At 34.5% G+C, this 14222-nt stretch overlaps 1 protein-coding gene across 1 annotated transcript; it reads right to left on the bottom strand.

Annotated features, from left to right (window-relative positions):
• Window positions 1–3514: 3514 nt before the first annotated feature.
• LOC145597482 (diacylglycerol kinase 1-like) lies at window positions 3515–13967 on the bottom strand. Its single transcript, XM_081653663.1, has 8 exons — window positions 13669–13967; window positions 11417–12982; window positions 10175–10541; window positions 9421–9497; window positions 8293–8412; window positions 6492–6656; window positions 5607–5744; window positions 3515–3979 (listed from the first exon to the last, which is right to left on the bottom strand). Exons 2-8 carry the CDS (start codon window positions 12572–12574, stop codon window positions 3827–3829), a joined length of 2178 nt encoding a protein of 725 aa, XP_081509789.1. The 5' UTR covers window positions 12575–12982; window positions 13669–13967; the 3' UTR covers window positions 3515–3826.
• Window positions 13968–14222: the final 255 nt, after the last annotated feature.

Below are 14222 nucleotides of genomic sequence, written 5' to 3'. Positions count from 1 at the left end.
CTTGGGGTAAATTTGAGTACATTGTTACTGTGTTTCATGTAGATGAAAACTTGATGAATTTAGAAGTTGGAAGTATAAAACCTTGGTATTTTGAAGGTAGCTCTCCTCTTACATTTGAAGTTCATTCAAAACAATTGAGAAAAATATAGCAAGCCTTTGAATTGACTCTAAGGGATCCTAACCTTTATGATTTTTCAAACTATTCAGGATATGCAATTAACTGTGATATTCAATGGCCTATGGAGTTAGAATCTTCCTATTGATTTAATGAAAAGCTTTTTTTCCATTGAATCCATGTCTAACAGTTTGAGACACTTGAATTTGTCCTGTCCAAGTTCCAAAATTTCCATCTTTGACTGTTCTAGAGAAACCGGTAGTCTGCAGATTCAGTGATAAGTTTGGAATATTGGGTGTGGCTCTTTAAAAAAATTGATAAATTTGGAATATATGCTAAATATATTATAAGATTTCTAATATTCAATCCATTTAATTATATAAAAAAGTTTGTACTATTCAAAATAAAAAAAAATAAATAAGTTTGTAAACGGTTCGATTTATAAGCGGTTTGGTTCATAGACGGTTCGGTTTATAACCAGTTCGGTTTACAATCAGTTCGGTTTTTAAATGGTTCGGTGCAAACGGGTAGCAGTTTGCTAACGGTTCGGTGTAAACGGTTTTTATGCCAGTTTAAACGGTTTCGGGTTGGAACCGGTTTCGGTTTAGATACGGTTCGGTTCTCTTTCGGTTCGTTTTTCATTCAGTTCGGTTTATATTCGGTTCGGTTTGTTAACAGGTTCGGTTCTTAAACAGTTTACCATTACTCGGGTCGATTCGGTTTCGGGTTTACTAAAATACGGTTCGGGTCGGTTTTCGGTTCCAAAAAATTCGGTTTTTAATCGGTTCGGTTCTCATTTGGGTCGGTCGGTTTCGGACAGTTAAACGGTTTCGGTTTGAAATTTGACAGCACTAATTAATAGTTATCAATTTTCTATGTTTAGTCGTTTGTACCTTATGCATAGTGCATGCTCACTTGCCAATACCTTATAAGCAAATTAAATGAGTAAAAATAAAAAATCAATGATGTACATTAAAAAGTATTAGTAATTGTGTGGTGAAAATTCTGGTAAAAAAAATAGGACAATAATAAAAACAATTGCATAACAAATAAGGGAAATAAATCATAATGGCACTCAATTAGTAATTAGTGTAATAACAATAAAATAAGGTAAAAGAAAGAAAACTTGAAAGGACAGAAACAAAGTTCATAATAATGTTGGGGTTGGAAAGGTGTTATAGAGTGTGATCAAAGCCATTACATTTAATTAGTTAGTTATACAAAATTATTTAAAGAAAGTGACGGTTTTGTTAAGAAACCCACATTAATTAATAATAATCATGAATTTAATTTGACTCAATAAATTACAAAAATAACGTGATTGGACCTTACTATGTGCCATAGATCTGCACCAAATGACAAATGTTGACGTTCAAGCATAAAAATTGTTGTACAAATTCTATTTTATTTTAATTTTGTACAAATTTTTAAAAGAGAGTATTATAAGGAAAACTAGTTGGTAAATTTTAATAATTTTTTCCCCCTTCAATTTAGAAGTTTAAAATTCCTGTAAGAATTTCATGAAATGAATTTGTAATGACTCCCTAGATGGGCTAGATGCCCTAGATCCCACCTCAATCACAATTATTTAGTTATCTTTACAAAAGTGAATACATTTTATAAACTAAAATTGGACTGATTTTTTTTTTTTTTTTTTTTTTTTTTTGAAACAATTTTTGGACTGAATTTTTAGTTTTACATATACCATTTTAGAAATTAATTATAACATTAGAAAAAATCTATAGTGCACCATGGTAGGTTCATTGATGAACATTTTGGTATCTTACAACATTTTTACATAATCATTTCGTTCTAAATTGATAGCACATTACCTACAAAATAATAAGTGGTAAATTGTTATTGGTATTATTAATTGATGTTTCATTGAAAAGATAGATCTAATAAGAAATAGACGAGTATTAGCTTAGAACCCTTGGGGAGCTATATATTCTTGTCAATTTGGTAATAATTTGAAGCTAGTTAGATAGGAAGACTTATGTTTATATTAATATACTACGTACTTTAAAAAAAATGTTCATATTAATATACTACGTACTTCATTTGGTTTTAAATAATGGTTACACTTTATTTTTCACGTTTTAGAATCAAGTAAATCATTAGAAAGTCCGAGGAAAGCACCTACATGAGAGCTGAGTTAGAACCAGTGTTCTCTTTTTTAAAAAAAAATAGGGAAGAATGACCGACACATAAAGTTAGTGGACGACTATTATTAGTATGAAAGAAACTCATTTGTGCTTGTTTGTGTTCCGCCTAGTGAAGTTGATCATCAATAGACAATACCAGCCCGTTTATTGACAATTGACACCCAAAAAGTAAAGGCCAATAATTTGAAGAATGCAAGATGTTAAGGGTTTCAAGATATGTTTAAAGCAAGCAGCCCAACAGAACTATGAAATTCCAAGTAGGGTTCAATTCTCATTTGACCTCATATTTAAAGTCTAAAGCAGGATCCAACATGGAAGTTTTTGGAGAAAGACCTTGACCGTAGCTCAACCCTCACGTTTTTTTTGGTCCGGTATTTGCGGGTCAGACATTTTGAGAGTGAGGGGCAAGGGTTAGGGATCCTCATGGTTAGAATGTGACAATCTTACCACTAAACCAAGCTTAGCTTGGTGTCTCACAAGGAAGTTTGTAATTATTTGTGAGCAATGTTGAAATGATAATCCGTATGTAACGAGTTGTCCTTCAAAAAAATAAAGAGAGTTATTGTTACTTCATGTATAAGATTATTGGAAATCAACTAAGCTTATATGTAGTTAGTTGCTTCTTCGGCATGGGGTTATGCTCGGCCTAGCAAAGTTTGTCAAAACAACTCAAGACATTTTGCTTAAGTCAAGCACTAATTTGCTCATTTTGTCTTTTTTTTGTTTTATTATTATTTTTTTTCCAAAAATGTAAATTAAAATAGCTCCTACTTTGTAAAATTAAGGCAAAGAAACCATCTTTTTCGTTGGAATTTATGTCAAAATGACTAATTCCGTTACTTTATCACTCAGAGGCTACTCAAAGTCTCCAACCTTTCACTTTCAATCAACTCCTTTATTAAGCAATAAGTGTAATATTCAAAGTCAATAAGAAAATCAATTCTCAATCTCAATTTTCTTACTCAGAAAAGGCGTCAACTTATACAGTGTTACTTTTACATTAGTCAACGATATTATCTATAAAGTAAAATATAGTCCTAGACTTCAAGTTTTAGGCAAAATTAGGGCGCAAACATATGAACCTTATGGAAGTTTACATACACAAAGGCAGCTTAAATGACAAATAACAGCTAATTGGTATCATGTAAGAGCCTAAGAGGTACCACTTTACTCCAAATACAGAAAGTAATAGAGATGATCTCCAGGCCGAAATAGAAAGTACTCATAATAGAGATGATCTCCAAGCCAAAATTTGCATTGGGGTATAAAGTTTCTACTAAGCTGTGACATTTCTTTGTTCATAATCTCTTTCGAAGAATCTACAATGAGAACCATTTTTGTGTAAATAAGAGATATACTGTACATACCAGATAATGCATTCAGCAATCAAGGGAAAAGAAAAACAAAAATTCCCCTTAAAACACAACAGGGAAAGGATTCCTGAGAGAAAAGTAAACCTTACATCAACAATCTACAACAGAAAATAAGCCAGCTATACACCAAAAATTTCATAATACAGGTTACCGGTCACTGGAATCATGAAAGACTATGTGGACAAACGTAATGCCATTTCTTGTAGAAGAGCTCGCTTTTGTGCAGCATTGATAACATGACTGGATTCGGCATTTTCTAATACATCTGTAAGTATCGAAGCAGCATGACCAAGGGGTTCTTCACCTGCCCTCTTCAACATGAACGCCTGCAAAATTATATTATGCACATAGAGGTTAAGAATTGTCTTAGCATAGCAGTAAAAATTCAGTGAAGGGACTCTTATGAAAGCCAAAAAATTAAGTCTTGCTTAAAGCAATCACATAACAATATATCATACTCCCTCCGTCCCCTTTTGATAGTCCCTTATGGACATTTTTCACGGGAATTAATAAACACAAAAAAGAATAGTTAAAGTACATTGAAAAAGTAAATTGACATTGGGTATGCAAAAAAGTAGAGAGAGAAAGTAATAAAAGTATATGGGAAAACAAAATTTACATGGGAAAGTTAAATTTACACAAATATTGTTGCAAATTGGAGGGAATTTTGGTAAAAAATTAATATTTATAGTTGTTGAAAAAACCAAATGGGGTGAACATTTTGGGACTAAAATTTGTCCATAAGGGACTATCAAAAGAGGACGGAGGTAGTATTATGCAACAAAAACTGGTCATGTAAGAGAATAGTAAAATAAATTTAAATTAAAAAAAAAAAAGAGAGAGAGAGAGAGAATGCCCTTTCAGGGGAAAACAATTTTAGGAACAAGAGAGTGACGGAAGCAGTTACACAAGAGGTAAGAGAAGTAACAATCTAAGTAAAACAGGAAACCAGATGTAAAAGGAGAGTACAGTTGCGAAGATATCAATTTCTGGAAATGGCAATATTTCTTTCTGAGACAGAATTATTGGCTATTACGCTTCCTTATTCTAATACTTTTCCCAATAAGAAAGGGTTGACAGGAGTTACCTTCTAATTCCTATTTTCTTTCTTTCAAAAAGAGAAAAACCATATCTTCTCAATATAAGACGGAAGATCATTTGGTACCTTTTCAGTGTAAAGCTGTTTGCCCTTTTTTTTCCTATGCATATCTTAAGATTCTTAATTAGCCTGTGCCACATGATCAAAAAAGGGTTTCTTATCTCCCTTCCCATCGTAGGGAACACTTTATTTTCTTTTTTTTTTTTTTCTTTTCCTTCTTCAGGATATTCAATGATCAGCTCAGGTCACACATTACATAGCAGGCAAAGTTCTTCATCCTATCAGAGATCTAGGATCTCTTTAGCGCATTAGTTCTATTGGCTCTGTTCAAATTTTCAAACCATTCATAACATGGGCCAATATATTCAGTCTTGCAAGGACTACACTCAGTCATTTAGAAGTCTCTATTTTGCAAACATTGAACCCCCATTGTATCAACCATTACTCTTTAATCCCAACAAGGGTCTTGGCCAAAGCTTGACAACAGGAAAGTCGGACCCTTAAGCCCAAACAACCCAAGATCTTTGATCATCATTGGATCAATTACTTCTACTATATAGAAGTAGGACCTTAGTCTTCTAATTTAATAAAGGTCACGAATCTCACATTCTGAGCAAACCAGGTCTTCAAAGATTCAAGCAACCTGGATACTTATAAGAAACTTTAGAAAGGACTTTTAATAAAGTTCACCTCCAAGGTCACAAATTACCCAAATAAAAGAATGTTCCAAAGGACAACAAATTTACTAAGAGCATCAAGAAGTATATGCTTTGCATGCAATCACAAATGCACAATAGAGTAAATCGGGGGTTGGGTCTTGGAGAGGCTACCCAAACATGTAGAAAAGGGGTTACCTGGCCGTGATGAGAGATTTGTAATGTACAAGGTTGCTGAAACCATGGCTCCCCATCTATCTGCACAGGCAATGCAGCAAATAACTGGATCTTGATGGTTTGCCCTTGTGCAAGCCTCTGTGCTCGGGACAGCCCTACCTGCAACCCAATTGTTTAAACACTTTTTTTTAATTAAAGCTACTAAGAATACATTAAGACCAATCCAAAGTAACATGCAAAAATTTCAAGTCATTCATAGAATTACTATCAAGGAAAATCACTAAAGTTATTCAAATTATTAGAAATCACCAGACAATGCAAGACAAATTACTCAAATAAAATAATTAGACAAAATCAATATTTTTACTTATGTTAAAATAGATAAAAAGAGCCAACATAAGACAGATGAAAGGAAGCTTATATTTGGAAAAGAATAAGAAAAAAATAATGCCTACTGAATTGCAGAGGGGCATTTCTCAACCTGTGGACCAGAAAACCTTGCAATTGACCATCATTTGCTAAATCATTGATATAAAAATTGTATCAAGTTGATCTGGAGTAAATATGCATGAATAGAACAAATCTGTTGTTTTTGGTGTTCACAACTACTTGTTACCTGAATAGGAAATCACTACTATCTGATTAGTTATCTTAAATTAGAGATAGAATATCTGAATCTCCTATCATATCTATCCCTTCTGAGTCTTCTTCTACATACAGCAGAAGAGATTGGAGACCTAAATCCTCATGGAGTTAAAAATTGAACATCTAAACCAAGAAAAATATAACCCAGGAAGCAGGCCTGTGGTAAGTAATTCCCTTCTCATAATTCTTCCCATTCTAAAGAGCGGCATCAAACTGAATCTGAAAGACAACAATACAATATGAAAGAAAATGCTACTTTACCTGAAGCTTTCCCAAATGCCATGTCCCTGATATGCTCACAACTTCCAAAACCTTATCATGCATTGATTGAGGATCAAATTTTCCAAAGTTTTCATCCTCATTATGCCACAAGTCCACACCTCCCATGTAACTTCCAATATTTGCTACAAGAACACCTTCGGCGTCCTAGAAACAGCAATGTATTAATGCATGAACATATGTAGACTTGTTGAGGCAATCAAAGTGTTAAAAAGAGATCTGATGATATTCGCAAAGGATACCAGATGCAACTGAATTGGAATAATTTAAGTAACTTCCAGAATACGAAAAGTTGTCTACAATTAAAATAATTTTTTTACAAAAAAATAAAAGGCAAATAACTGGTCAAGTAATATATGGACCTACATCTGCCAATTTAATATTCCAGCTGAATTCAAGTAAAAAGAAGCAGAGTCAGGCAAAGTTATTCCCAGAAACTATTACTATGGAGTGTGGAACCTGTACTCTCAAAAACTGATAGGTTAGGCCAAGTGGCCCCACAAAATATAGGAAATGCAGTTGGGAAGTCTCCCACCAAAATTTGAGCACTCAATTTGTAATGTAATAGTAACTAAATCTCAGTATTAATGTAAAGTTGTAAAGCTTTTGTTAATACTTCCCGCATGGTTCATGAAATTCCAATGATCACCATATGCATTCTAGCTAGAGTTATTCTAAAATATGGAAAATTGCAGACACAAAATATGTAGTTGCAAAACCAAAAACCAACAGTGTCCAATCAAAGCACCAACGATCCCCTTAGACCCTGAGAGAAGACCAGGAAAATAGAGGAAGCCAATGAGGGAATAGATACCCAATTCCTATAATGACAGCATAATATCAAACCATTGCTTAATATATGAGATGACCTGTTTGATTTACAATTCTTCTGAGACTTTTGGTAACCAATCTAAAATCCAAAGAAAGAAATCTATAATTTTTAATCCACGTGGCTCATCATGGTTAAAACAGCACAAGTCACCCAATCAATCATCTTAGCAATTACAAGTGGAAGGTTGAAGAGGATGATGCTGCTCTTAACATGATGGCTGACAACTCATAGAGATTCAGGTCAGCCATTCAATTTAAAGAGTAAGACTGTTTTATGACTGAACAAATGCTGGAGCAAGTAAACCATCATGTTCTATCTCCTTCCATCAATTCTCAAGTACTTAAAGCATGCCAAAATCTACATGGTACCCTACAACCCAATAGAGCAGTTATAAATTGTGTAGATTAGAAAGTGTAGAGCACCCTTCCAATGAGGTAGGACACAAAGCTTACATATAGGGATGCAAAGCTCATCAAAGGTATCCCAAAACAATAATGTGGCACACGTACCCCAAAATGGACTTAGCCCTAATTGCCCATATCACTGCATTGCTTGGAACAAAGAAGGAACCCATCAAACTCTTTGTAACAACTAAGACTTAGAATAAGTCAATCCATGGATGAAAAAAGATCCATCACTCAAGTTACTAAACGGCGAGGGATTCAACTATTCAAGTAGGACTACAGCAAGTTATAAGTAATAAGCAGTTTAAGTGAATAGGGTTAATCTTAGGCCCCATGAAGTAAATAAAATGTCCTCTACTCATATCTAACCTCCCTCTACTGGTACATAATTATTTCATTCCTATTACTTCTATACATTAGAATTATTATGAATACAACAGACTGTTGGACCATTGGATCCTACTAAGAACCACTTAGAAAGCTACAAAACCTTATAAAGGAGCAGATAATAGTAGCCCTCCAAATCAAGTTCAATCACCATACTCACCTCAGGGACTTCAATCTCAACACCATCTACCTCTACACGAACTTGCCAAGGGAAATCTTCAAATATCCTGTCCATGATAATCTTGGCTCCTTCTTTAGCATAAAGGACTTTGTTCATAAACTGCAAAAAAAACAATTAACAGCTATTAGCCAAATAGATTATAGTCATAATCTGAATGTAGGGCTCACGTACCAATGGCATCAAAATAATAAACTATCATGATTTTAAGGTTACATAAAAAGTCGTCCAGAATCTCAATATTTTTTCAGGGGATGGGAAGAATTTACGGAGAGAGAGAGAGAGAGAGATGAACCCTTCCATAGATTAGCATCATAAGCCATTCTTATGAAAAGAAACCTGCTTGCAATGAGTCAGTGCCAAAGTTACATTCAAGAAGAAATACTGATACCATTTAACATCCCAGATAATATCTTGGATATTAAAGAGTCATTCTTTTCACCTAAAGAACACTGACATAACTTATCTAAACTTGTTTATCCTTATAAGCCTATTGCCCTTTATATGACCCATTTTTGTTGTGAATTGAATTTGTGTAGCCCTTACTTAAACTTATTGGCCAATATCTGAACTTTATTCCTTACTTTTTTTTGAAGGTGAAAAAATCCTAACCTTCCCTTTTCAATACTTATCCAACTTATTGGCCTTTACCTAAACTGAATTTAATTCTATGCTGTACATGGTACCTGTTCTTAACTTATTGGTTGCAGTCTAAACTTTGGCCCCCAGCCATAAATACTGCCACTGATCACATTCATTCAACAATCAACAATCAATATCTCTGACAACATAAATAGTTTCAACAGCGACAGTTTCATAATATTGCAGAAGTACCTGCACCCAGATGTGAAAGCATTCTTGCTTTATTATTGCAACATGTAGGGAAAGCACGGTATTTTAGGAGCTAGCGTGATGAGGAGATTGCAACATGTAGGAAAAGCACAGTGTTTTAGGAGCTAGTGGAGAGAGAGAGAGAGAGATAAAAGAGCCGTGTGATGAAGAGGGAGTAGAGAGAAATATGTGCAAATGAGAAAACATTGCATTGAATATGAAACTATCATAGAAGAAAACTACTGCAATATGAGGAAGTATAGCAAAAAGGTTGCTTACCTGGCTGTAGAACTTCTCAGGATTTTCTTCCCTCATATTATGTATATCTAAAGCAACTTTCGCATCACAACCAACCCCTGTGATGCAACAAATACATCAATAAGCAATTATAACTATATATTATACAGCACAACAATCAGATCAACAGATAACATCATCAAAAGACCACTAGCCACAGCATATGAAGAATTACTTGTATCAGCTTACTGAACTTTTTAGGGTTCACATTGGCGTCCCAAGGAACAATGTAAAAAGAAGTATAATTTAAAATTTACAAATGAATCTTTGGTTCTTGCAATAAAAAAGGTTATAATTTAGAAGAAATAGCACACAGAACTAGATCAGCAGCATACCACACATGTCTAGCAAATAAAATATCTGTAAACTCAAATTTTTCAAGCTTGGGCTCTTTTCTCTTCACCTAAAAAACAAACTATAATAGGGGGAAAAAAAAAGAAAAAGTTCAACGAAGCTCCCCTATGGGTATCCCAAGTTCAATTTATAACTACCATAAGTTCAGATCAGTCAAATTCAGCGCATGGAAATACACCCTTAGTGTAAAGTTTGAAGCCACATTAAGAGAGATAGAAGTCTTAAAATAAATTTTAAAATAATATTAAAGAATTGCAAAGGTATTGTATCCCAGAACAAAGTAAATCCATAGAAACTTATTGCTTTTCCAAAGCAGTGAAGTGCAAGAAGCTACAGCATGACCACTAGGAGGAAATATATATGAGATTCAGCTTTGACCAACCTAGATAATTGTTCATAAATTTGGGGGGTTGAAGTTGTTTCCCCTGCTGATTCAAAATTGTTATCTTCCATCGGTCAAGAATGGTCACTGCAGCATGCTCTATGTCATGCAATACTCTGCAGAGACCTCCCTGCTTCTCTATTGAACCAAGTCCACCGCCCCAAGAAAGAACTCTTGCAAGATCATTTCCTGTCCCTGCTGGAAGAATTGCAACTGGGGGAGGAGAAATAAAATTATGTTTATCTATAGCATCTAAAACCCAGCCAACAGTTCCATCTCCACCACATACAAGAATTCTGAAGTGTGGCACCTTTCTGAACATGTACAAACCAACCTCAGGTCCTTGATTTGGGCCCAACTCAATAACCTGCAAGCAGGCAACAAAATCAGAATATTAAATGAGAGATCCAGATCAGCACAATAAAAAGGAAGAAATTACAAAGATTTAAAGAGCAGAATAGTGGTATTGCTATTAATTTCTCATCTCTTCTACCCACATGGCATTGTTTAAACCCGTGGAATGTTGTATACTATTATTTACAAAAAAAAAAAAAAAAAAAAAAAAAAGGTAACTATCATGACAAAATAAAAAAATCAGAAAGATTAGGCAGCTTATTGGAATTGTGAAGACACACCAATTGGAACTAAAATTCCACCCAACCACTCCAAATGAGGCCACTCAGACAGAAATCAAGCTTCATCACTCGCAACACTTCCTTATGTCTTCTATGCTACTCCCAATGTTCCACAACAAACTTTTGAATTGACCTTTCAGTGTTATCACAAATTTTAGGAAGTATCTAATTAAGTTATGACCATACTTTGTCAGCTTAGTGATAATATTAAAAGATTATCAAATAAAACTCACCAATTATCTCTTAGTAAAAATTGTAAAACATTATTATTTGAAAATATAAAATAAAGATAAAGCCAACATCATCTTACATACTAACATCTGCTCTCATACATTAGGAAAAAAAAAAAAAAAAAACCGGGTTGTCAAAGTGGAGTAGCACCATTACAGATTATCCAGGATTCCAGGCATAAGTAAAAAAATCTTACACACAACTACTCTCTGGAAAAGGAGATAAAGGGCTTCTCCAAGTCCAAGCTAAGCAAACCACTTTATTTTAGAAGAAAATGACAATCAATCGGAAAAAATGAATAAATAAATAAATAAATAAATAATAAAAAAATTAAAAAAAAAATAATCTAGATTTGAAACATGATGTAACAACTAACCTGAACTGGATTCAGTAGCATATTCAAGCGCACACGAAGGGAGTCTCCTTGCTGTGCCCCACTCTTCTTATTGAGAAACACCAAGAGAGGTCTTGAATCAGCTGGCAGATCAAGAATAACATATCTCTGTTTATGAACAACCTGGTCATCTTTCTGGGTAATTGATGCACTTCTCTTAAGATCAGGCTTTAGATCTGCATGTTTATCTAAATCTCCATTACAATTATGATCTCCTGTGCTGCCACTACCATTACAATTGTCCTCCATAGTATGTGATCCATTTACTGTTACACTAGTACCTGAAGTATTATCCGTTGATGTATCACATGCAATGCTTCCACCTCCCAAATCAACAGAGGAACCGTTTTTATATTTATGCTTTTTGCTTTGACTTCTAATGCGTCCACGTACAGTGGAAGCAATTTCATTTGCACCTTGAGTAATTGAGCTCAAAATTCCACCAGAAGATGGCTGGCTTAATTCCCTGACAAAGAGTGGAGATAATATCAACCTTCTCAAAGAACCGAGATCACAAACATCACCAAATTCATTAGACATGCTGGTGTGGCAGTCAACATGCACTAGCCTTTGGCACCATAGGCAGCACCATATAGGAGAACCACTGAGAAAAGAAGCACTACATGGCTCTTCACAATAACTACAGAAAGAAGTTTCATCAGTTTGATCTGTAATCTCTATCCAGCGAACAGCCCATTGGTGAACAACATGCTCATATCCTAGCATTGATACACGCTTGCAATCCTTGTGTGCGTTTGAGGAACAGCCTAGGTGAGAAGCTGCTCCGCAAATGCTACATCGGTTATAAAAACTGTCTGTAGCCACCATTGGTCCGAGAGTTTGTGAAGGAGTAAAGGATTTTAAGCAGACACAACAATTCCCATTTTTTGCACGTGTTACAGATTCCAAATTCCATGAATGTGGAGCTTCAGGCGCTTTGTTCCTTGTCTTCGGATTTTTTTTGGATCTTGCTATAGCTTTCATCCAAGTCAAATTGATGTTTCTTCTCCATTGAAAAGCAGTGAATGCTATAGTCAAGATTCCAACCAGACCAGCAAGAAAGCAAGAAAGGATAAAAAAGTGTGAATCGGACACTTCACTTGCAGTCATGCCAACCAACCATTCAGACAAATCATCCATTCTTCTTCAACAAATAAACTTTTGCAACATATAAAGGCCAACAAATACAAAACTAACTTCTACAAAGAGCGAATAGATTCAGCTACAGCTCTCAATCACATTTCATCAATCGCCTTTAATAACTTACTACCGAATTCCAAACTAAAACCAAGGGAACAACCAACATCACATATTCAGTCACCACTCAGCCCACATCAAACCCATCACAAAGTAACACTAATCTGAAAATCTCCGTCCCATCAGATCTTTTCACAAAGGATAGTCTCTCTATGTTGTTGCTCTTTAACTTTCCTAGAGTTCCAACAATCTCTTACTTACACACAACCCAAAAAACAACTGGTAATCCTTAAAACACCCACCGGACCTAAATTACCACGACAGCAAAGATCAATGGATAAACAGATAATCCTGCAATACAAATAATTAACTTATCACCAATTGTTTATAACCTTATAGTGTGTACGAGTGCCATCCAAAACAACATTAAATAAACTCAACGAAACTAACTATGATTCATAGAAACGGAGAACAAAGAAAACTACCAGAACTCAGAAACACGCAATGCCGATTCTAGTATACTTGACAATACAAGTCACAACCCCAATGCTCATATGAAATTTTAACATCATAACATCATCTAGTAATTCGACAGCCTCCTCGGCCACTAGTCTACTACTACATCATCTAGTAATGGGTCATATTGAATCAATAATGTAGGATTGTAGGGTATGTAGCATCAAAAATTCAAAATTCTAGTCACAAACTCACAATACACCAACTTCATTGCAATCACTACAATCAGTAAGTAACACAAAGATAACTTCCAAGTCCAATTTCTGCCAAAAATTAAAAACTCTTAACCAACTTACATCAATAAAACTCAAATTAATTGTTCGCCCTACCATATTAGTACAAAAATCATACAAATGCTGCCATTTTAACATCAATATTTCATGAAAACTAGTAATAATTAACACATGAACCAGAAAATATAGAAAATTAAACCCTCGATCATTCAAACAAACGGCAAAATCATAACAAAAAAAAAAATGTTTCTAATTAATACATAATCATAAAGAAGAAGAAAAACTTACCACAAATTGGGAGCAATCAGAAACCCTAATAAACGCTGAAGATCGCAAAATCGAAAATTCGAGCAAACTTTTGAGAAAATGGAATCAAATTAAAGCAAAGAAGTATGAACTAAAGCAAGAAAAAAGGGGGAAATATAGATCAAATAAACCTAGTAAAAAAATAATCAAAGGAGGTTTATTTTATTCAGCGAATTTCAAAGCTTTTTCTTTTTCGTATTTTTCGAATAATTCGTTTTGTAATTTAAATTTTTTTTTGATTTATTCGATTAAATTTAGTTATTTGTTTGAGCAAAAGAGGAGAGAGAGAATCTGAGAGTTTGTCTGGAAAAATGATGAGGTGGGGTTGGGTTAACAGATACGAATCTCGGCTAATTCGAGACACGTGGCTGTCGGTAAATGTGGCTTTTTCGAGAAGGGGGTCCTACATTTCGAGAGTTAAATGCTAAATTCCAATTTGTTTGACACGTTAGAATTTGCTCATCAGGTGTGTAAGTGTGTTAAAAATCTTTAATTCCAGGAGATCCTGAGATCGATTCTCACCCTCACCCTTGTGG

The sequence above is a fragment of the Chenopodium album genome, chromosome 20 (assembly GCF_948465745.1).
Source record: "Chenopodium album chromosome 20, dcCheAlbu1.1, whole genome shotgun sequence".
Lineage (NCBI taxonomy): Eukaryota > Viridiplantae > Streptophyta > Magnoliopsida > Caryophyllales > Amaranthaceae > Chenopodium > Chenopodium album.
The sequence above is the reverse complement of the archived record's forward strand: the minus strand, read 5'-3'. Positions and strand labels throughout refer to the sequence as shown.